The 21,734-nt window shown below is 45.6% G+C and overlaps 1 protein-coding gene across 1 annotated transcript in view; it reads left to right on the top strand.

The window, feature by feature from the left end:
- Nup133 (nucleoporin 133) overlaps positions 1 to 21,734 on the top strand; it is a 46,267-nt gene that overhangs the window by 6,453 nt on the left and 18,080 nt on the right. The window contains exons 4-15 of the mRNA XM_021220211.1: positions 1,412 to 1,519; positions 2,629 to 2,763; positions 3,414 to 3,584; positions 4,746 to 4,901; positions 5,561 to 5,631; positions 8,657 to 8,804; positions 10,998 to 11,145; positions 12,559 to 12,716; positions 14,876 to 14,967; positions 17,610 to 17,773; positions 19,156 to 19,250; positions 21,074 to 21,298. Coding sequence (XP_021075870.1) covers positions 1,412 to 1,519; positions 2,629 to 2,763; positions 3,414 to 3,584; positions 4,746 to 4,901; positions 5,561 to 5,631; positions 8,657 to 8,804; positions 10,998 to 11,145; positions 12,559 to 12,716; positions 14,876 to 14,967; positions 17,610 to 17,773; positions 19,156 to 19,250; positions 21,074 to 21,298 — 1,671 coding nt within the window. The remainder of the gene's footprint in view (positions 1 to 1,411; positions 1,520 to 2,628; positions 2,764 to 3,413; positions 3,585 to 4,745; positions 4,902 to 5,560; positions 5,632 to 8,656; positions 8,805 to 10,997; positions 11,146 to 12,558; positions 12,717 to 14,875; positions 14,968 to 17,609; positions 17,774 to 19,155; positions 19,251 to 21,073; positions 21,299 to 21,734) is intronic.

Here is a 21,734-nt window from a genome sequence, read left to right as displayed (position 1 = left end):
AGAGAGAGAGAGAGAGAGAGAGAGAGAGAAGAAGAAGAAGAAGAAGAAGAAGAAGAAGGAGGAGGAGGAGGAGGAGGAGGAGGAGAGAGGAAGAAGAGGAGAAGGAGGAAGAGGAAGAAGAGAAGAAGAAGGAAGGACCTAACCCGGGATCTCAACAGGATTAGCAGGTCGGGAGAAGGTTGGCTAACATGAACTTTAAACACGAGTGGCTTGAGACGTAAGGGAGGAATTAAATGTTGACCTTCGATGTAGAGTAAATGTAGACCAGCAGCTCTCATTGCCCTTATCCTCAGCCAGACTTGAGTTCTTTACCTTGATAAAGGAAACCAGACCCAAGCCAACAGGCTCCTCCCCTATACAGAGAGTCCTCTGTTTTATCCTTTCCCACCTAAAGGGCTTTAGCCATTTAATAGTTTGTAAACAAAATCTGTATTATTTGCACTTAATAAAGTAAGAGGCTTTGCGAATGCCCAGGGACCACAGTACTGGGCAGTGCCTATAGAAGTCTAGCACTGGGACTGCCCACACAGCTGAGACCTGAGCATGCTCGTTTGTGAGTTGGATTTGTAGTGGGAAAATGACACCAGTTGCTAGGCTGACCTTGGTGACCAGCTCCCGACAGTGGGAGCCTCAGTGAAGCTTTTAACATCCTCTTAGCCTCCTCTCAAGACCATCTCCCAGCTGTTGTCACTAATGTGGGTCATCGTCCCATGGGAGCATGGGCTCCTTCCTGCCTGAATCTTGGTGTCTGCAGACTTGCCACCCTCCTCGGCTACATAGAAAGGATGTGTGGTTAGAAGTAGCAAGAGGGGGATTCCGCATGTGTACTGAGTTAACAGGGGGAGCTCAGTGTACAGCTGCAAGCCTAAGAAATAGTTTGATGGAGACTTGGTGTGATTTCTCTCTGACCATAATAATTTTACATGCCAAATAAATTATTACCTCAGCTAGCAAAGTTTTGCAGGAAACCTGGCCACTTCCCCTAGCCTGGTGGTTCTCAACCTGTGGGTCATGACCCCACAGAGGTCTCATGTCAGATATTTACATTATGATTTATAACAACAGCAAAATTGCAGTTATGAAGTACCAATGAAGTAATTGTATGGTTGAGGGGGTCACTGCAACTTGAGGAACTGTATTAAAGGGTCACAGCATTAGGAAGCTTGGGAGCCACTTGTAGCAAGTAGAGCCCTTGGCCTGTCAGGACCAGCACAGACTGGTTCATGTAGAGGTCCATTTTAGCATCTGTGTGTCCCTGACTTTGTTGTTGATCAAAAAGAGCTGAGAAAAGAAGGATACTGTGGAATAGCATTTCAGGATGGACTCAAGAAGTATGCAGAGGAATTACAAGAGCCAGAATGAACAAACTGGGTTGAATGTAACAGTTTTTCTATTTGGGTTTGTCTTGCAGTTGTCTGTCTGCAAAGAACTCCAGCTGCCCCCTAGTGATTTCCACTGGAGTGCTGACCTGGTGGCACTGTCTTATGCTGCAACCTCAGGTGAAGTACATTCTGTTCAGGTAGGTGACTAAGAGATGATCGAAGGGGCTGTTGAGGAGGCTCAGTGGGTGAGAGCCTGTGTGGCTCAGTGCCCAGCACCCACTTTGTGTGACTCATGATTGCATGCAACTCCAGTTCTAGGGGATCCAACACTCTTTTGTGACCTCTGCAGACACCTGCAAGCAGGTGGTGAACGCACAGACAAGCAGGCATGCGTGCAGACATATATTTTTTAAAAAGCTAATGGAGAGCCTGGTGTGAAGATACACACTTAATCCCACCACTGCGGAGGCAGAGACAGATGGAGCTAGGTCTTCATCAAAACTCAAGCGAGCAAGAACTAGTGCTCGCCTCAGACAATACTTTTTGTAAAATAAGAATATGAAACAGCAAGACGCAGACTGAGGAAATACTCATAAATCCAACTTAAAAACAGAGATGGTCCAGAGGTTCAGAGCACATGCTGCTTCTGCAAAGGAACCCAGTTTAATGCCAGCAGCCACATGGTGGCTCACAACCATCTGCAAATCTTATAATTTTGATTGAGAAATGGAAAGTTAACACAAAGGTCACTTTTATAACAGCAGTTTTATTTGCAGCTCTGGAGCTGGAAATGACCCGTGGGTCCTTTAACAGACAGCTCAGTCATAGGTGCATGCAGTAACTCAGATAACCTCAGGGAGAGCGGAGGTGGAGAAGCTCAGTTGCAGTGCAGCTTGTTGACCTTGCTCTCTGGAGTTCCAGAAGTGCAGAGATGGAAATTGATTCCTGGATAAAACGGGAGAGGGCGGCTGTCAGGGTCTCATCAGGAGTGGGGTGACAGAACTGCTGTGTGTCCTTATGATGGGTGCTAACGCCATCTGCACATGGGGAGATTCACATGTGTGAGCAGCTTACTATTGCTTATTTAAAGAATTTTGATGGGCATGGTTGTACATGACTGTAACCCCAGTACTTGAGATGCAGAGGCAAGCAGATCTCAGAGTTCAGGGAGGACAGGGCTACACAGCGAGACCGTCTCTAAAATAAATCATTAAATATATAATAAATTCTTATTTTCATCAGTGTCTTAGGCTCTGCTTGTAAGGCTTTCTTGCATTGTTGCTGATGACTGTGGTTTTGTTTCAAGGCTGTTTCTGTCATGGTTGCTACCAAAGAGGGGTCCATCCGCTACTGGCCCAGCCTCGCCAGGGAAGACTCCTACTCAGACACATGTGTGGATTTGGGAGGCGAGAAGATGTGCAGGTTCCTGACCGCAGTGCAGGTGTGTGCGGGGAGAGCTGCCTCGTGGACGAGTACGGAGGGAGGTCTGAAGTGGGAAATGTGGGTTCTGAACAGCTGTAGGGACCTGGGAGGCATCAGAGACAGGCAAGGAAGAGAAGAAGGGAGGGCCATGGTGTGAACTCGAGTAAGAGAGGTGAGTCATTGTACAGTTACAAAAGCTCTGTTAGAAAGCTGGGTCTGGTTTGGTATAACTTTAAGCCCAGGATAGCCTGGGCTACATATAGAAACCCCGTCTCTCCCCACCACCCAAAAAAAGCGGGGGGAACTAATTCTCTTAGACGCTAGGAGAATACTTGCTGATATCTACTCTACAGGCCTATCTAAGCAATCTAAGGCTGGCCTACCAGGCACAGGGCCCTTGATTCCATCCCTAGAACCACTTAAACCAGATGTTACGGCCCATGCCTGTGATCCCAGCATTCAGGAGGATGGCTACAGAGTGAGTTCAAGGTTAGCTTGGAATGCATGAGGCTGCCTCAAAAAAATGAAGAAAAAGAAATCTGACATTTGTTGAACATACTAATGGTAAACCCTTCATGTAAAGCTCAGATTTAAAAAGATGAAATTTATTTCTTCTGTAAGAGTATTTTTGTGTATTAATTAGTGAGAGGATTTGGTATTTATTCACAGGGAGGAAGTTTCATCCTGTCCTCCGTGGGGAGCCAGTTGGTTCGATTGATTCCTGAAAGCTCGGGAAAGATTCACCAGCACGTCCTGCCCCAGGGCCAAGGCATGCTCTCAGGGATTGGCCGGAGGGTTTCTTCCCTTTTCGGGATTCTGTCCCCTGCTAGTGACCTCATGGTAAGTTTATAAAGAGCACTAACCTATACACTAAGTTGAAGTTTCCCTTGACAGTGGTATTGCCTTTGTAGGACTGTCGGCTGTTGTGCTTCAATGTGTGTGAGTGTTTGCTGTGTATGTGTTCTGGGTGCCACATGGTTGCCTGTTGCCTGCAAGAAGCCACAAGAGAGCAGCAGATCTTCTGGAACTGCAGTTATGGACAGTTGTGAGCTCCCACGAGGGTGCTGGGATTCAACTCGGGTCCTCTTGAAGAGCCAGAAGTCTCTCCAGCCCTATAGTGAGAATGTTAGGGTTGGGTTTGGCTTATGTGTCTTCTCCTCCTCCTCCAGTCTGCGTGGGTGTCTCCCACTTTCCCTACTGCTGGCCCGGGGGAAGGAGGTTTGTGCTCTTGTGAAGCAGAGCCTGAGGCAGTGAGCTTCTGAGAGGTCTTGGTCACTACCGTACTTCCTGACCTCGGGCCACCCTGCCACTTGAGTCAGGTGTAAGCATAGACTTACTGTCTTTTTATCTCTGTTTCTGCCAATGAAGCTGTCGCTTTTCTCAGGTGACCTAGGTTTCCAACCTCCATGAAAGTCTCTCTGCTTCTCTCTGTTGTCCCTCGGTGGTTCCCCAGCTACTTCTGGGTGCATCTCCTGCCACTGCTCTGTCTGTGCCCTGCTAACACTCCTGCTTACAGGCAGGGATGGCCGCACTGTTGCCCTTCTTGCCCTATAATAGGAAAATGGAGACAGTGGGGGTTTAAACTAAACTTAAAACCATGTACATAGCTTAGCATCTGTTTTGTACTAAAGAATCTACTCATACAGACAATGACCATGTCTAATAAATGTCCTTCTCCCTGCCTGATTCTCTTCATGTTCTTTTCTCAAAAGCCATAACCAATGTCTCCAGGACTTATTAAGTTTATAGACTTAACACTCAAGACTCTGTTGTGGTTTCTTTAAAGAGTTCTTACATATTTTTCCAATTTAATAAGACACTGGTTCTTTGAGGACTGTAACTTCCCCATCTCCCAACTCTGCTTTCCAATTCTGCTTGGTCTTGCTTTCAAGGTCTACTTCTTCCTACAGAGCCTGGGACAAAAATTCTAGTCAGAAAGCTATAAAGCACATGTGGTCTGGTCGGAGTCAGACTCAGCATGTCCCCCTTCTCTCTGCACAGCTGGTCAGTGTTCTGTGGGACAGAGGAAGATCAAGTTTCTACACCCTGACGAGTTCAAACATCAGTAAATGGGAACTGGATGATTCTTCAGAGAAGCAGGTTCTCAGCTGGGATGTGCAGAGAACCCTGAAGGAGAACATCACCGATGCTGTTTGGGTGAGGGTCAGCGGTGCCCACTTCTGGTTTACACGTCACTTATGCTGGGTGACTGCTCGCTCCTTCTTTGTCTTTTGTTTGCATGAGACAGGGGCTCCGCTCTATGTAGCCCAGGCTGGTTGTGGACTCTAACCCCCTGCCTCAACTTCCCACGTGCTGGGGCTGGAGGTGAGCCACCAGCCCATCTGCTTCATTTGTTTGAACACGTTTCCATGTAAGAAGTAGTCATTAAATAAGTATAAGTGGGTGTTCAGTTCCTACCTATGATAGACCTCAGTGGTTAACTTGTTGATTTGTAAGGTGATAAGGTATAAGACAGTCATGTGTAGCTCAGGCTGGCCTCCTGCCTCTGCCACCTACTCACTAGGAATATAAGCATGTGCCACCAATACCCAGCTGAGCTAATGTTCCTTTAAAGACAGGGTATCACTCTACAGCCCTGCCTCCTGGAACTCACTCTGTAGACTAAACTATCTTTAGTCTCACAGAGATCTGGCTGTGTCTGCCTCCTAGGTGTTGGGATTAAAGGTGTGCGCCTGGCTAGTTTTTAAATGTTCATTGCTCATGAACACAACACTTTGCCAGGTGCTGGGCATACAGTGGTGGGAAAAAAAGGCACAGTAACTACTGGGAGCTTACACTTTGGTATTTCCACTTAGGGGTCTGAAAGTAACTATGAAGCTATTAAAGAAGGGGTCAACATTCAGTATTTGGACTTGAAGCAAAACTGGTAAGTACTTAACTTGTCCTAAAGAAGTTGGATAACGGGGTGACATCTCTCTCTGCTGGGCTGGTGTTCTCATGGCTACTAAGCCTCCGAGAGGTCTGTTTCTTAGGTAGTGAGGTCGGTCCGTGTGGGGATTGAAACATCCCGAAGCTATAAATAATGTGTTCCTGCCCCTGTTAGACTTACATCTTCATGGCTTGCACAGCTGGCCCATCTCTGTCTTTATTCCATCTTAAGGTGATGCCAGTACCCCCTCCTTTCTGTTGCCAAGGGAGTCCTGAACAGTGGTCTTTGCTCTATGGAGACATTGGGTTCTTGTCACCGTTAGTGAAGGAGCTCTTGTGTCCCACAGTCAGTGACTAAGCTGATGTAATGAGGTTGTGTCCTCCATTGCGAGCTAGACTCAGCATGGTTATGCTTGGACTGAGTTTCCTCTCAGCAGCAGTTCTCAGGAAGGGCTTAGCAGATCAGTTTGTGGTCTCAGCATTCAGGCATCCTGAGGCAAGAGGATTGTGGTTCCTGGCCAGCCTGAGCCGTGTACAAGACTCTGTTGAAAATAGACCAAGTTGAAGACTTTGTTTGCTTGTTTGAGTCAAGGTCTCACTATGCAGCCCTGGCTGTCCTGGACCTTACCTGTAGACCAGGCTGGCCTCGAACTCAGAGCTGCCTGCCTCTACCTCCAGAGTGTTGGAATTAAAGGCGCATGACACCACCATACCTGGACAATGTGTTCCCTATGTTCTGGTTTTGGTGTGGCGCAGCCATTGTCCTTTTTTCTCAGAAGGTGTTGCAGTTGCCTCTGGTCATGAGGTGTGGTTATCTCCCTAGTACCATTGAGTCTGTTAGCTTAAAGACTGCCCAAGAGGTAAAAATGAGAGTATTTTCTTAATTTCTATAAGCATTATTAGAGACCATATTGTTTTCATTTATCTGGCTTTTGGAAATTTAGGGTGTAGCTTGCTGTGGGCTTGGCATAGCCTTTTCTTATTGAGAATGAGGATAAAAGCTTGCTTCGGAGTTGCTGCCCTGAGACTACTCCTCTGTGTCATGTTGTGACAAAGTAGGAGCTTGGGGGACTCTTGTTCTTTGTCTCAGTGACCGTCCTCTCTCAGGTCTGTGAGCTCTCCTGGTGGGAATGCATGGGCTGCTTCTGTGTGAGATCGTTCTGTTCCTTGTTATCACTGACACACGAATGCACAAGCGCGCGCGCGCGTGCGCGCGCACACACACACACACACACACACACACACACACACACACACACAGCCTCGCTGTGCTTCCACAGCTACAGGCTGCGCTTGCATGCTCAGTGAGCAGGCTTAGGAGTCTTTATTGGGTTATTATTGACAAAGTTGTGCTTTCTTCATTTTAGATGTAACGAGGTTAGCTTTGTTTTGTGGCAGCTTTGTAGCACAAGTTAGCCTTGGCCTTGGGGTTCTCCTAACTCAATCCCTAGAGCACTGTAGCTCTAGGCACATGCTCATTCCTGACTGAGATTTTCCCATCTTAAGTTTATTAATGTACAGATTCTTTTTTTAATTAATTTAAATTTTTTATTTCATATGCATTACTGTTTTGCCTACAAGCATGTGTATGTGAGAATATCAGATTTTCTGGATCCAGAGCCACAAACAGCCCTGAGCTGCCATGTAGGTACTAGGAATTGGACCCAGGTCCTCTGGAAGAGCAGCCAGTGCTCTCAGCTGCTGAACCATCTCTCCAGCCCCAGCGTGTAGATTTTTATATAACCTGTTTTACTGATCTGCAGAATTGTGATTGACTACCTACCGTTTTCACTGCCTAAAATAACTTCATGGATTTTGGGGGATTTTATTTGTAGGAGATTATTTTGTTTTGAGACATGGGCTCACTGTATAACTGGCCTGGAACTCACAGAGATCTGTCTGTCTTTACTTCCCACGTGGGGTTTTTGTTTTGTTAAGATTTATAGCCTCCCTGTCTCTGTCTCTTTCTCCCACTCTGTCTGTGTGTGTTTATGCACACACACACACACACACACACACACACACACCTGCAGAGCCCAGAAAACATATCCCTTGGAGCTGGAGCTTCATGCTTGTGATTGTGAGCCTCCTGCTGTGGGTGTGGGAGCTGATCTCTGACCTCTCAAGAGTAACAGTTAGCAGTGAGCAGTCTCTCTCGCACTGTGGGCTGTTTTGTTGTTTTCAAATTAGGATCGTAGGTAAACTCAGAGAATCCTAGCCCTAGGACCACCTCTTAAGGACCCTGTTAGATGAGTAACAAGGTACCGCCTCAGCAGCGCTGGGTGAACAAGCACAGGTGCTGCTTCATGACCTTAGATCACCTTTTTTTTCTTTTTTTTTTTTTTTTTTTTTTTTTTTGGTTTTTCGAGACAGGGTTTCTCTGTTTAGTCCTAGCTGTCCTGGAACGCACTTCTGTAGACCAGGCTGGCCTTGAACTCAGAAATCCGCCTGCCTCTGCCTCCCGAGTGCTGGGATTAAAGGTGTGCACCACCACGCCCGGCACTGATCCGTTCTTCAAAGTTCTGTCTTTTTCAGAATGCTGTATAAATGCTGTATAAGTGTGTAATTCAGCTTGACATTAATTCAGCTTGACATGGTTGATTTAAAAATTGATTCAGAAATTTCTCCATTTCCATTGCTAAATAGCATTCAAGAGAAAATATGTGTAGATATATTAGGATTTATCTGCTCAGCATTTGAAGACATTTGGTTGTTTTCAGGTTGGCTACTGTAATAAAGCCACTGTAAACATTTGCACTAAGGCAACTGTGAGAATGTTTTTTTTCTTCCCTTGAATATTTAAATATCTAGGTTCAGGGTTCTAGTTTATATGGTGAGTGTGTATAATTTTGTAAAAATCTGACATTACAGTTTACAAAGAAGCCTGCAGGGTGTAATGGCATATGCCTTTGAACCTCTGTGAATTTCAGGACAGCCAGGGCTATGTATAGTGAAACCCTGTCTCAAAACAAACAACAACAACAGACACAGAAGCGTCCTTTCTCTTCCCACCCCCTTTCTAGTGATGGCCTCCTGATTTTGGCAGCAGCGTGGCACCTGGGAGACAACCCCTGTCTTGTCTATTACTCTGTGATCACAGTGGAAGACAACGGTAACCAGATGTCAGATGCGGTCACCGTAGAAGTGACTCAGTATAATCCACCTTTCCAGGTAAGTCACCAGAGTCCTGTGTAACCATTGGTGTCTTTAAGGTTCACCTGCAAGATTTGGAAATACTTGTAGATATTATTGCTTTTTGTTTTTTCATCTCACTCTCTGGTCCAGTGTGAAGTAAAGAAAGATGATACTGAAGGTAGCCCGCAGCCAGTCCTCTTGATGACTTTCTCTGTAGCTCAGTATTGAGAGGAAAGGAAGTTTGATGACGAGCTACATGGTGAAATACTTGGATTTAGATTTTGGGGTGTGTGCGTTGATTTGTATTTGAGATCAGGTAGCTGTGTAGTCTAGTCTGACTACATAGTCAAGATGTAGTCTTATCTCTTATCTCCCAAGTTGTTATTATAAATGTGTGCCATTGTGTCTTTCTGGGATTCAGTTTTCAGACCTTTATATTATAAACAAATTCCATGTGCCTAGGGGAGACTGTGCTTTATGTACTCACAAAATAAACCACCAGGAGACAGTATCACTAATGTTGAGTATAAACAGAAATTAAACACCTTCTCTAGTAACTGACATTTGCCAGGGAAGCCATGCCATTTAACCTGATGGAGCATCTGATTCTATTAAAATCTTTACTTATTTGAGACAGAGTCTCACTGTGTAGCTCTGGCTCATCCTGGAATTCAGAATGCTGCCTGCCTCTACCCCCATGCACAGGTGTTAAAGGCGTGTAACCATGCCTGGCCCTTGCTTGTTTGTTTTTTGGGGTATCTATATGTGAGTGCAGTACTTGCGGAGGGCAGGGGCATTTGTATGTGCCGCGGGAGCTGGTCACAGTTGATTGTGAGCCATCCCATAGCAATATGGGAACTGAACATGGCTCTTCTCACAAAACAACAAGCATCAACCACAGAGCCCTTTCTCCAGCTACTAAATCTTTATTCTTAATATACTTGCTTATCTAAATCCCATAAGAAAATCTGTTGTTCTTTGATTTGTAACAGGAATAAATATTACCATGTGTTTTAGTTCCATATAACTGGACATCATAGCTCAGTGTCATTTAATTTTTCACAAAGTGCTGAGGAATATAAAGAAAACAGTTTGTGAATGAATATGCCCTGCAGTCATACTTTAAGAAAGTGCTCCTAATATTATTTTAGGGGGTCTAGAGAGATGGCTTAGTGAGGAGGAGCATTTGTTGCTCTTGCAGAGGACCCAAGTTTGGTTCCCAGCACCCATGTTAGGTGGCTTACAGACACCCGTTCTCCAGCCCAGGGGGATCCACAGTGATGCCCCTGTAGGTAACATGCATCTGTGTGCAGATATCCACCAGGTGCACGCACACACACTTTAAAAATCATGTTTATCATTTTTTCTTTAGTGATGGTGAACAGCAAGTCACAGTAAGTTTAAGGTCAGCCAAGGATGCAGAGCAAGACTGTGTCTTAAAAAAAAGGCCAGAACCACAAGTTTTTTTTTTTTTTGTTTGTCTTTTGTTTTTTGTTTTTGCATCTGCCAGTATAAAAATAAATGACAAACAGAGCTTTTAATTTTTCATTTGTTGCAAACTTTCAGTTATAATCTTTTTGGTTAGTTGGTTGGCTTTTCAAGACAGGGTTTCTCTGTGTAGCCCTGGCTAATCTGTAACTCACTCTGTAGACCAGGCTGGCCTCAAACTCAGAGATCCTCTTGTTTCTGCCTCCCAAGTACCCAGATTAAGGGTGTTTATTCCTGCCACCACACTTGGCTTATCTTAACTTCATAGAAGAATTTTAAAATTTTGCTAATGTAGTTCAACAAATAATTTTTATAAGATAAGTATCTTAGTCCATTAGCCCTTGTAGTAAATACCTAAGGCTGGATAATTTTTGAGCTATGGGAAGTCCTGCAGGTTGGATGGAGGTCCAGAGTAAAGGTCCCAGCAGCTGTGGTTCCCATTGTCATAGACAGCACCTGCTTTTTGGTGCACTTACCTAAACTAAGGTAAGCAGGCCTGCCCAGCAGAGCCCTCCTCAGACTCCATGTTAGCTCAGTTAGCAATTCAGCATCTGAACTCCAGAAGAACACAAGCATCCAGGCAGTCGCAAGATTATAAACCTCCCTGTCCTGTCTGTGAACCATCTTGTGTAGTGCATGACTTTCACAGGATAATCAGTGAATGACAGTTTTAACATTCTGTGGAATGGTGTCATATAAACATGGTTGTGAAAATCACACAGATATAAATTTGCCTTTCAGTCTGAAGACCTGATTACATGCCGATTGATGGTGCCAAGCTTTTCAAGCCAGATGACCTATCTTTACATGGAGAATGCAGTCTTTGTGTGCTCCACAGGAACTGGGAAGTTTTCTCTTCCTCAGGAAAAGATTGTCTTTGATACACAAGGTACTTTAAAAGACAAGATGAGTTTCTCTCTTCATTGAATTATATTTCAGCTTTGTCAGAATTCAGTCAATCCTATGCATATGTTACATTCTGGACTCTCTTGTAATTTTATATCTGTCTATTCATTCACCAACATTTTATAAGTTTCAGTAAGTAATTCTTTTTAAGTAAAGATTTATTTATTTTATGTATATGAATACACTGTAGCTGTCTTCAGACACACCAAAAGAGGGCATCAGATCCCATTACAGATGGTTGTGAGCTACCATGTGGTTGTTGAGAATTGAACTCAGAACCTCTGGAAGAGCAGTCAGTGCTCTTTCTCGAGACAGGGTTTCTCTGTGTAGCCCTTGCTGTCCTAGAACTCACTCTGCAGACCAGGTTGGCCTTGAACTCAGAAATCCACCTGCCTCTGCTTCCCAAGTGCTGGGATCAAAGGTACCACCGCCTGGCCCAGTCAATGCTCTTAACTGCTGAGCCATCCCTCCAGTAAATAATTCTTAAATTCTAGCACTTTGACCAACTCATTAGCCATTCTTGGTAATTTCTCATCTTTTATTGTACATTTTGCTTCTGGTTTGCTACCTGCCAGTTAGAAACGTTAATACTGTTTGCAGCAGATGAGTTCACAGCCATGCTGAATACTTAAGCTGGGTAGAACTCCTGTTATCTTTACAGGCAAAGTTAGTTTAAAAGATTTTTCTTTTCCTTCGAAGAGACCAAGGAGGTAAAAACTAACATTGAGAGAAGTGAGTGCTCTTCTTGGTTTGTGAGAGGGACTTGCTCTGAATTAACACTCTTCATAATAATTGTCCAACCCTGGCAGAAAGAATCCTGGGACAAGTAGATACTGATGGGCAGTACAGAGGACAGAGTCTGGGCAGGGCCACAGATAGAGCTGCATGGTGGTCCCATATTGCACGCTGTTCCTAAGGCACAGAGCAGCCTGCCAACTGCCTAGATTGGCCACTAGGCAAGAAGCAAGAGGGCGACACAGGGCAGAGATGCTGCCATTCCGAGTTTGCAGGATAAAGAATTTGAAAGAATTGGGGAGGGGCTTTGCTCACTGTTCCCTTGCAGGGGCAAGTCTTGGTTTGTTTTTTTCAAATTTTTTTTATCTGTGCAGGGACAGGGAAGCCAGAAGAGTGTACAGTCCCTGCAGCTAGAGTTTCGGGAGGTTGTAGCCTCTCAGTGAGGTCACTAAGAAACTGAACTCGTCTTCTGCAGAAGCAGCAAGTGCTTTAACTGAGTCATTGCTCCTGCCCAGTTTTTCTTGTTTTTAAAGTGGAAAGACAGTCTGCTTCATGGAGTAAGAACAGGATCTTTATTTAAGTGCCATAAGCAGGAAAGGTCACAGGCCATCAGGGTAGTTGAGTGGTAAATCTATGCAATCTTGGTGTGTTTTTTCCTCAGGAGACGGCATTTTGGGCGCTGGCTCCTGTGGTGGTGTTCCTGTCCTCTTCTCTAGGAACAGTGGCCTGGTGTCTGTCACCCCAAGGGAAAATGTATCCCTGTTAGCAGAAGGCCTGGAAGACTCTTTGACCTCTTCAGTTGGCGGACGGGGCGGCGAGGTAAGGATTCAGAGATCAGTTAACGTTTCCTCTATCAGCACTTTGACACCAGGAAAGGCAGGCCGCATGAAAGGTCTGGGAGATGAGTTCCTGGCTCTCTTGTCCCCGTCTCTAGGTCTTCTTTCCCAGAGCAGCTGCTTGTAGGGTGCAGACATTCCTTCTGGTCTTTGCTCTGTATCTGTGAGTCAGGGCTTGGGACAGCTCACCCTTCCTCCTCTCCTTGACCTTTCCTAGGAGCAGGGTGCAGGGCGACTGCTGCTGTGGTTCCTGGGCCCTAGGGGGCACTCATGGCATCGCGCACATTGTGTGGCCGTGGGATCCCGGAGCACTGGCAGTGTGGATGTCGCACAGACCATCCAGCAGCTCCTGGGGGTGCTGGTTCGGGAATTTCCTGTGGTCACTCAGGGAGGTGGCCAGGCTTAGCCTGCTGACTGTCCAGACCCTAAGGACCTGTCCCCACCTATGCCAGGCAGACTTGTATGCCACCTTACGTGTGGGTTCTGGGAAATCAAACTCAGGTAGCCAAACTTGCACAGCATTTAAGTGTCTGTATTCTGACACTGAGAGGGCTCAGTGACACCAGAGGATGAATTCTGAGAGACTTAAGAGATTAAAGATAAAAAATCAACTTTGTTATCTTGGAACCTGAGATAACTTTTTTCTGTAAGTTTGGGGGTTTTAAACAATAAAAGATATTTCAGTCAAAAAAGGCTAAAAATAATGTTTACAGATATAGAAACATTTTTTAGACAAAAAGTATTATTTTGACACTGATATAACCAACTGTGTTTCTTTCAACAAACTCCAAAGCTACTAATATAAATAAACAAATTAGTTGATTAATTAATTTTTAAAAAACTGCCTATTCTTTAATAATTCAATAATCACAACAGCTGGTAGAAAACTTTTAGTAATGCCATAGCAACTCATATTTGTGTAGTTTGTAGTATGTGCGATTCTGAAATTTAATAAAAGAAAATACTGCCTTGCAAAAAAAGTCCAAAAAAGATGTTTGCAAAAAAATATTTTCATATTTGCCTAAAATATGTCTCCTCTTCCACTGAAAAAAACACATGGCAAATTCACACATTTGATTTTATTCATCATAAGACATTGGCTTGTCTAATGACTATAAGTCTCTGTGTCTCGCTCTGTGTTGCTCGGGCTGGTACTGAACAGTCCTCTTGCCTCGTTCTCCTCAAGGTTGGAATAACAGACGCGCGTTCCTATGTCCAAACTTTTTTTTTTTTTTTTTTTTTTTTTTGGTTTTTTTCGAGACAGGGTTTCTCTGTGTAGCCCTGGCTGTCCTGGAACTCACTTTGTAGACCAGGCTGGCCTTGAACTCAGAAATCCGCCTGCCTCTGCCTCCTGAGCTATGTCTAAACTTTGTATAGAGTGTTTTCATGATTAAAAGTTGAAGTGAATGAAGCCAGTCATGGTGGTACATGTCGTTAATCCCAGCACTTGGGAGGCAAAGGCAGGTGGAACTCTGTGAGTTAGAGGCCAGCCTGGTCTACGTAGAGAGTTCCAGGTCCTGTCTTAAAAAAAGGGAAGGGAGATGCTGGAGAAATGGCTAAGCAATTAGAGCATTTGCTGCTCTTGTAGAGGACCTGAGTTTGATCCTAGCACCCATATAGTGCTCAGGACCATTTGTAACCCCAGTTTCAAGAGATCTTGTTCTCCCTTCTGAACTTTGAGGGCATCAGGTACAGCACACGTGTGTACATATATGCATGCAGCCAAATACTCATACACATAAATTAAAAATAAACATTTTAAACAACAAAAAATTGGAGTGGTTTGGCAGTGTGTCCAGAAGGTGGTGTATTTTAGCTCCTGTTGGTGATCACGTGGCTGGCTGTGTAGCATGCTGCTCTATGGTCCTGAGTTCCTTTTACACTGTTCCATTTCTTCTTAGTTCTCCTTAGTCCTGCTCAGCCATGTCATTCCCCGTGTGCTAGTGCCCATTTTAAAAAGCATAGAGACAATTGGGACAGTTCTGACCAATGGTGGAAAAGTCCTGAGTTACCTGCCTTTCCCGCGGGGCTTTGATGGGTCATCGGCAATCAGCTCTGGCTGTGTGATCTGTTGCAGGATCACTCTTCAAGTAGGAATGATCCTATGCCTTCACCTCTAAGTGATAGCTTTTTTCTTTGCAGAGTATGGTTTTTGAGACCACCACAAAAAACGAAACTGTAGCCCATGAAGACAAGACAAAGCTGCTTAAGGCTGCATTTCTACAGTATTGCAGGTATGGCACCTAAGATCTGTGTGTGTGTGTGTGTGTGTGTGTGTGTGTGTGTGTGTGTGTGTGTGTGTGTTCATAGAATCCAGAAAAGGGCATCAGATCTCTTGGAGCTGGAGTTACAGGCAATTGTGACGCACCTGATAAGGGTGACAGGAACCAAATCCAGGTCCTCTGCAAGAGCAAGAGCCACTCCTAACCACCCCAGCACACACCCACATGCACCTCCCTGTTGCTTTATGGTTCTTGCTGTGTAACTCAGGCTGGTCTACCTATCTTGCTCCTCTAATGCTGGATTTGTAGCCATGACCACTATGCTCAGCTGGTCTAGCACTTTCTTTTTTTTTTTTTTTTTTTTGATTTTTTGAGACAGGGTTTCTCTGTATAGCCCTGGCTGTCCTGGAACTCACTTTGTAGACCAGACACTGGCCTCGAACTCAGAAATCCGCCTGCCTCTGCCTCCCGAGTGATGGGATTAAAGGCGTGCACCACCACGCCTGACTGGTCTAGCACATTTTAAATCACAGCATGTTGTAAATGAACTATCCTTAATATAAATATTAGCAGCTAATTTAGTCCCCGATAACAACACAGAGAAACCAAGATTTAAAACTATACCTCAATAGCTGAGCAGTTAAATAATCTCCCTTAACCTCCTATGCTAATCTGGCTGCCTCTTAGCCCCATCCCATTGCACTTCGATATTATTATCAGTCTTGCGCCTTGGGCTTAGCTGTGTTTCCATGATCTTCCTCCAGACCCCTACCTCATGGCTCCACCCTCCGTTCTCCTCGAGGATCAGAGCCTCCTCTTTCCTTTCTCTGCTTGGCCCACAGCCCGCCCTGTTCTCTGTTCTGCCCAGCCATTGGGTGATCAGCATTTATTGATAAGGTAGAGAACAAATGGTAGGAATTGTTTACACAAATTTGAGACCGGAGATTATTGGTATAAGAATTACAATGCCCTGTCCAAATTGAAGCAAGATATGAGGGTAGAAAAATCAGTATTTGATTAACACAAGGGTAAACTTCACACAATGCATAAAATTATAAGCTACAGCTTACAGTTGGACACAGTTTACTTACTGATGCTTGCTGTGCACTGGTGGGCACTGAGAGCTAGTGGTAAGTGTGCACCATTTTCGAGGAAGTCTTTCTGAGTGCTGAGGTTCTACACAATTATCTGAACCTGACAGCCAATGAGGTCCTGTGTATGGGAGCATCAGATCTTAACTCAGCTTTCATGGGAAACGATGGCCATTCAAATCGGCAGTCTTGGAGACAGTGGACACGGTCTCCTGATAAAGTGGACAGTGGACACGGTCTCCTGATAAAGGATCAAAGAAGATGAATTGCAAATTGAGTTGTGTGGATGTTACAGAAGGTTTAGTTACCACAGAGCCTAGTGTTCTTCAGGCTTGCTCAGGTTCTGCAGTTTGGCTGTTGGAGATCAGGTCAGGTGGCAGTTGGGCAAGTCCCAGCTGTGCTCTTGTTGTGCCCAGATTCCGATGTGGCCGTTTCTGGCCTGGACTTGTCACATTTCTAGGGCCTTGGCTGGCAGCTCTTTGCTTCCTGTAGAGTGTGAGCACTGCCTTGACATGAGACAGGTAACAATTGGGGCTCTGTTGAGCAGCACCATTGCTCTCCTGCTAGAAGCCTGTACCTCACTGGTCCTTCCCCCGTTTGTTATAAACACGTTATCTCCAAACATTGTCAGATAGTCCTGAGAGTCGAACATAACAGATAAAACTTTCAAGTGTTGTCTAGTTTTTTTAGCTTCATATTATTTGGTTTTCATTTTTCTTCATTCAAAAAACGTAAATACAAAGTATTTTGTTTATGAGAGTTTGGGGAAGCATCTGTAATTATTGGTTAGGTCTTGTACAAGTAGGTCCCTATAGCCTGTAGGAAGCCTGGGCTCCAGCCCCAGTTGTCAACACCTGGAGATCATTTCAGCTCTTTGGTCCTGATCACGTATGTGTCTTTAGCAGATGAATCACCTGTGCAAAGAGCCCCTAGAACTTGACCACCCCACTCTCTCAAGGGCTGGCTGGGCTTGTTTGTGGAGTGCAAGATTCCTGATGCTTGGAGCACAGTAGCCTTAGAACTGTGCCGTCTAGACTTGTCCCATTGCACTCAGCATATGACTTTATAACAGCTGTAGGCACTGGGTTTTGGGCCCTCCTCTAAGATCATCCGTATCTTAACTATTCCTTCCAAAACAGAGCACTGAGGCTCCAGGTAGACATGAGCGTGGGGCGTTGCTCACCTAATGCAGGCAGTTTGAGGGGTTCCCAGGGGAGGGTTACCAGGTACAGAAAGGGGCCTCAGCCTAAATAGTCTCAGGAACTGCAGCCGTACACCTCAGTCTGCACACAGATCTCTTTCATTCCTTCTCAGTGTAGGCCATATTTACCTTCCTCTTGGCCTTATTGGTACCAGGGTATTTTCTCATGACTCTGCCCAGTTTAGAAGAGTCCCCTTTTTTTAGGGGCTCACTGTCCTTCAGGCTGTGGCTCTGGAACTTTCCTTTGGACTGAAGCGTGTACATGTGATTTAACCTCAGCTCGTGTTTCTGTGGTGAGCTTGGGAAAGTTTTGCCTTCATGATACATTCTTGTCATGAAACACTCTTGCTCCATCACTGCAGGAAAGATCTGGGCCGCGCGCAGATGATGGCTGATGAGCTGTTCTCCTCTCACACTGATTTGGAGTCGGACTCTGAGCTAGACAAGGCCGTGACTCAGATCAGCGTGGACCTGATAGATGACTACCCAGCCTCAGACCCACGCTGGGCAGAGTCTGTCCCCCAGGGTAAGTCAGCTTGATTCGTTATGATGGAGGAATTAAAACGGAGCACAGAGCCGAGAGGAGTGTTGGTTTCCGCATTCAGTGACCATTCCGCAGACTTTAGTGTCTCAAGCAGTTGAAGGTAGCCTTCCCTCTGGCACATTGTGACAAGGGCCCCAAACACATGGCCTTGTGTGCCAGAGTAGTCCTGATTCTTAGCATTTTAATCTAAAACAGCTTGGTGGTTGTGTTAGTCAGGGTTCTCTAGAGGAGCAGAAACAGTAGACTAAGTAATGGGATGTATTAGAGCACCCTGCAAGCCGCGGTCCAGCTCGTCCGCAAGGCTGGATGTCTCAGCTGCTCTTCAGTATACATCACAATCTCAAAGAAGCCGGCTCTCGTGTCAGGGAAAGAGTGGACCTGCCAGTGAGAGCAAGACCAAGCAGGCAAAGAGCAAAAGCTTCCCCTTAGTATGATGGAGGAGTTAAAAAGGAGCACAGAGCCGAGGGAAGTGTTGGTTTTCCTTACTTGACTGCCATGACAGGGTATGGCCCAGATTTAGAATGGGTCTTCTGACCTCAGATGGTCCAGATTTAAGATGGATCTTCCTACCAATCATCTCAAATGATACAGGTAAATAAAATTCCCCACCGGTGTGCCCAGGGGCTTGGGTTTCTAGTTAATTCACTCAAGCTGACAGCCAAGAGTGACAGCCGCCACACAAGAGGTGGTAAGCATATGGTACTCACTTGCACCAAAGTCAATAGTTTTGGCACACTCTGAGCCTTGGCTGGTAGGACTCCTAGGTGTCGGAGAAACTTGGTATTCAGAAGTGACCACCTCACCTCCCCTGGCTGTCCCAGGTGACTGTCCACCACCTCACCTCCCCCGGCTGTCCCAGGTGACAACTCGCTTAGGCTGCTCTCCATTCCTCGTTACCAGAAAGTGTGTCAGATGCAAATCTCTTCTCCACACCGAGATCTGCTTCAGCGATGTCTGCTGAGCCTTACGAGGGGTTTGGGAAGTTTCCTTGATGCTCTCTTGGAGCCAAACCATACAGTGGCTAACCCAGGGCACACTTTTTGTTTTGAATAAGTACAGTCAAGACTACTAGGTTTTTCTCTGAATTTAAAAGCTCTTTTGACACAGGGTCTCACTTTGTAGTCTAGGATGTCCCAGAACTCACTAGAGCTTGGTCTAGCCTTGTAATCTCCTGCTTCCACTTTACCAAGGGGTCAGATTACTGATGTGAGCCACCATGAATTATGTATCCAGTTGTGCAGCTCTTTGAGTGATATATGTAACTCGTGTTGAGGACTGGTGCTCTGCTCCTTTAGATCCTCTTAGCTTGTTTCTTTCTGTGTGCTACCATTCTGAAATGGTTTTGTGTCTACACTTTGCTGCAGAGGCACCTGGGCTGAGCAACACCTCGCTGATCATTTTGCACCAGCTGGAGGACAAGATGAAAGCTCACTGCCTCTTGGTGGACTTCCTTCACCAGGTAAGCCTCAGCACTGGGTAGGGGTGGGCTGGCACTCTAGCCTCTTTCTGGGTATCCTAGAGGACTTGGTGCGCATGTGGATGTCAGAGGGCAGCTCTCAGGTGGTTCTCTCTGGTGATCAGACAGTGCCTTTACCCATTAAGCTATCTCACCAGCCCGAGACCAGGAATGGGTAAAAATCAGAATCTCATACAAACCTTTTTGGTGCTTTTATGTGAAAACATGGATTTTTGTATACTGAGTCTATATTGTCAGGAGGACCTTGACTGTGTGCTGAGAGCTGATGACAAGTGTGGACACACCTGCTTATCAGAAGCCACAGGCAGCCAGGGTGTGGGCACACAGTGACTTGGAGGACATACTGGAGTCTTAGCTGTAGTTGTGTGTGCACCAACACTGTTGTCTTTGTTTGCATTCCCTTCTGGGGTTTTTTGTTTTTTTTTTTTATAAACAAGGTCTTGCTGTGTAAACCTAGCTGTCCCAAAATTCACTATATTGATCAGGCTGGCCTAGAGATCCACCTACCTCTGCCTCCCGAGTGGTAGATTTAAGGAGTAAGCCAGCATGCCCAGCTCATCTCCATAACTTTGTCTCTGAGCTGGAAGCATTTGCTGTCACAACCAGTGCACATGTACAACCCAGCACTTTAAGGCAGTGCTTGTATTTGAGGCCACTCTCTGATTGTGGGTGGGGTGGGAAGTGACCTGGCACTGTGGCTGTGGTCCCTGGTGTGTGCCTCAGCACACAGCTGCAGCTTTACTCCGTGCTCCCCTGAGCACTCCCTGCGGACGGCTCTCACAGAGGAACTTCGCTTTTAACTCACCTTTGAGAGAACAGGAAAGTGAGTTCAAATCATGGAACAGTAACTTTTACTTTAAGATCATTAGCCAGTCATGGTAGAAGACGCCATTAATCTCCCTACTCAGGGACAAAGGCAGGCAGATCTTTGAGTTCAAAGCCAACCTGGTCTACACAGTGAGTTCTGTCTCAAAATAAAAATTAAAAAAGGAAGGAAGGAAAGAAAGAAAAAAGAAAAAGAAAAGAGCCATTGAATGAGCAAGTAGAATGGAGATACATGGCCACCGGAGAAACACTCCGGCTGCTAAATGTGAGAAGCCAAGGCGCATTCTCACGAGTGGCATGAGCCCTGTGTTTTGGAGGCTTACGGTTTGCTTGAGAGGTTTACTTTGTTTGTTTTGGAGGTTAGGGTTTCATGTAGACTGGAATATGTAACCAAAGCCAGCTTTGAACTCCTGATCTGACATTTACTGGCTGAGCCATCTTGCTGCACCCCCACACCCCCCTTGTGTTTTTAAAAAGTTGCCTGTCGGGGTGTACAGAGGCAGAGGTGAGGGAAGGAGAAATCAGGCCACTTGTTAATGAAGAAATGGTACTTAGGTGTGGAAAGTGGTTCGTCGTTGCTCTGAGGTTTGACTGCTTTCTAGTTCTTGTTACTGTAATGTTTGATAAATAAACCAGATCCTGGCAACCCACCAGAAACAGGAGACGCTGGCCCCCTCCATCTAAAGTCATGGCTCTGGAGATCATTCCATAAAGTGGTTGTTCCAAGTTTCTGAATCTCAAAGGTCTGAATCCGGGATAGAAATCCAGGTATAAATTGGAAAAGCCGTTTGATCCTCATGCTGTCTAACCGTTGGTTTGAGACCTGTGGCAGCCATGGATGGAATCAGTATCCTTCAGGGAGCACTGGGAACAATGTCACCCAGAGGTGGCCTGTCGGGGGAAGGTCCTGGGAGAATGTGGGCACATTCTCTAAGAGTGCCTTCTGAGAATGAGTACTTGTTTTATTTTGTTTTTGTGAGGTCGGCTTGTTTAGACGTCTGGGCTCCTATCCAATCAGAGGGACACCCATGACCACCCGACTGCTGCTCTGTGAACATGCCGAAAAGCTGTCAGCTGCCATCACACTCAAAAACCATCACTCTCGACTGCCAGACCTGGTGAACGCAGCTATCTTGCTCACCCTGAACAAGAGGGAGTGTGAGGTGCCAGCCAGCCTGACTCCTGCCGATGTCTTCTTTCGAGAGGTCAGCTGCGCCCTAGTTCTCGTCTTCCTGTGTCTTCTCTGAGCTGTGCCATGTGTGGACATCCCTGGTGGGGCAGGATGTTAAAAGACCTCATTCACTCGGGCTTCCTGCCTTATGGATACTGTTAGTTGTGTCCTCTTCACTGCTTGCCCTCCAGGTGGGGGATACAGTTGACTGAGAAGGGGGCTCCCTCACGACTAGCACAGGAAGCTGTCCTTGCTCAGTAGGCTTTCGGGCATCTAGCTTGCTCTGGGGTAAAGAGCTGAGGCACTGTGCACATAGCAGGTAGGAACAGCTGCTCTCCAGCCTACTGGCAGTTTCACTTCGTCAAAGATCAGCCTCTCTTTATTTAAAAAAAAAAAAAAAAAAAAAAAAAAAGAAAAAAAAAAAAAATAAAAAATAAAAACTTTTTCACACATTTGTGTGTGTGTGTTTA

The sequence above is a fragment of the Mus pahari genome, chromosome 20, assembly GCF_900095145.1.
Source record: "Mus pahari chromosome 20, PAHARI_EIJ_v1.1, whole genome shotgun sequence".
Taxonomy (NCBI): domain Eukaryota; kingdom Metazoa; phylum Chordata; class Mammalia; order Rodentia; family Muridae; genus Mus; species Mus pahari.
This window is presented reverse-complemented; position numbering and strand designations above follow the sequence as displayed.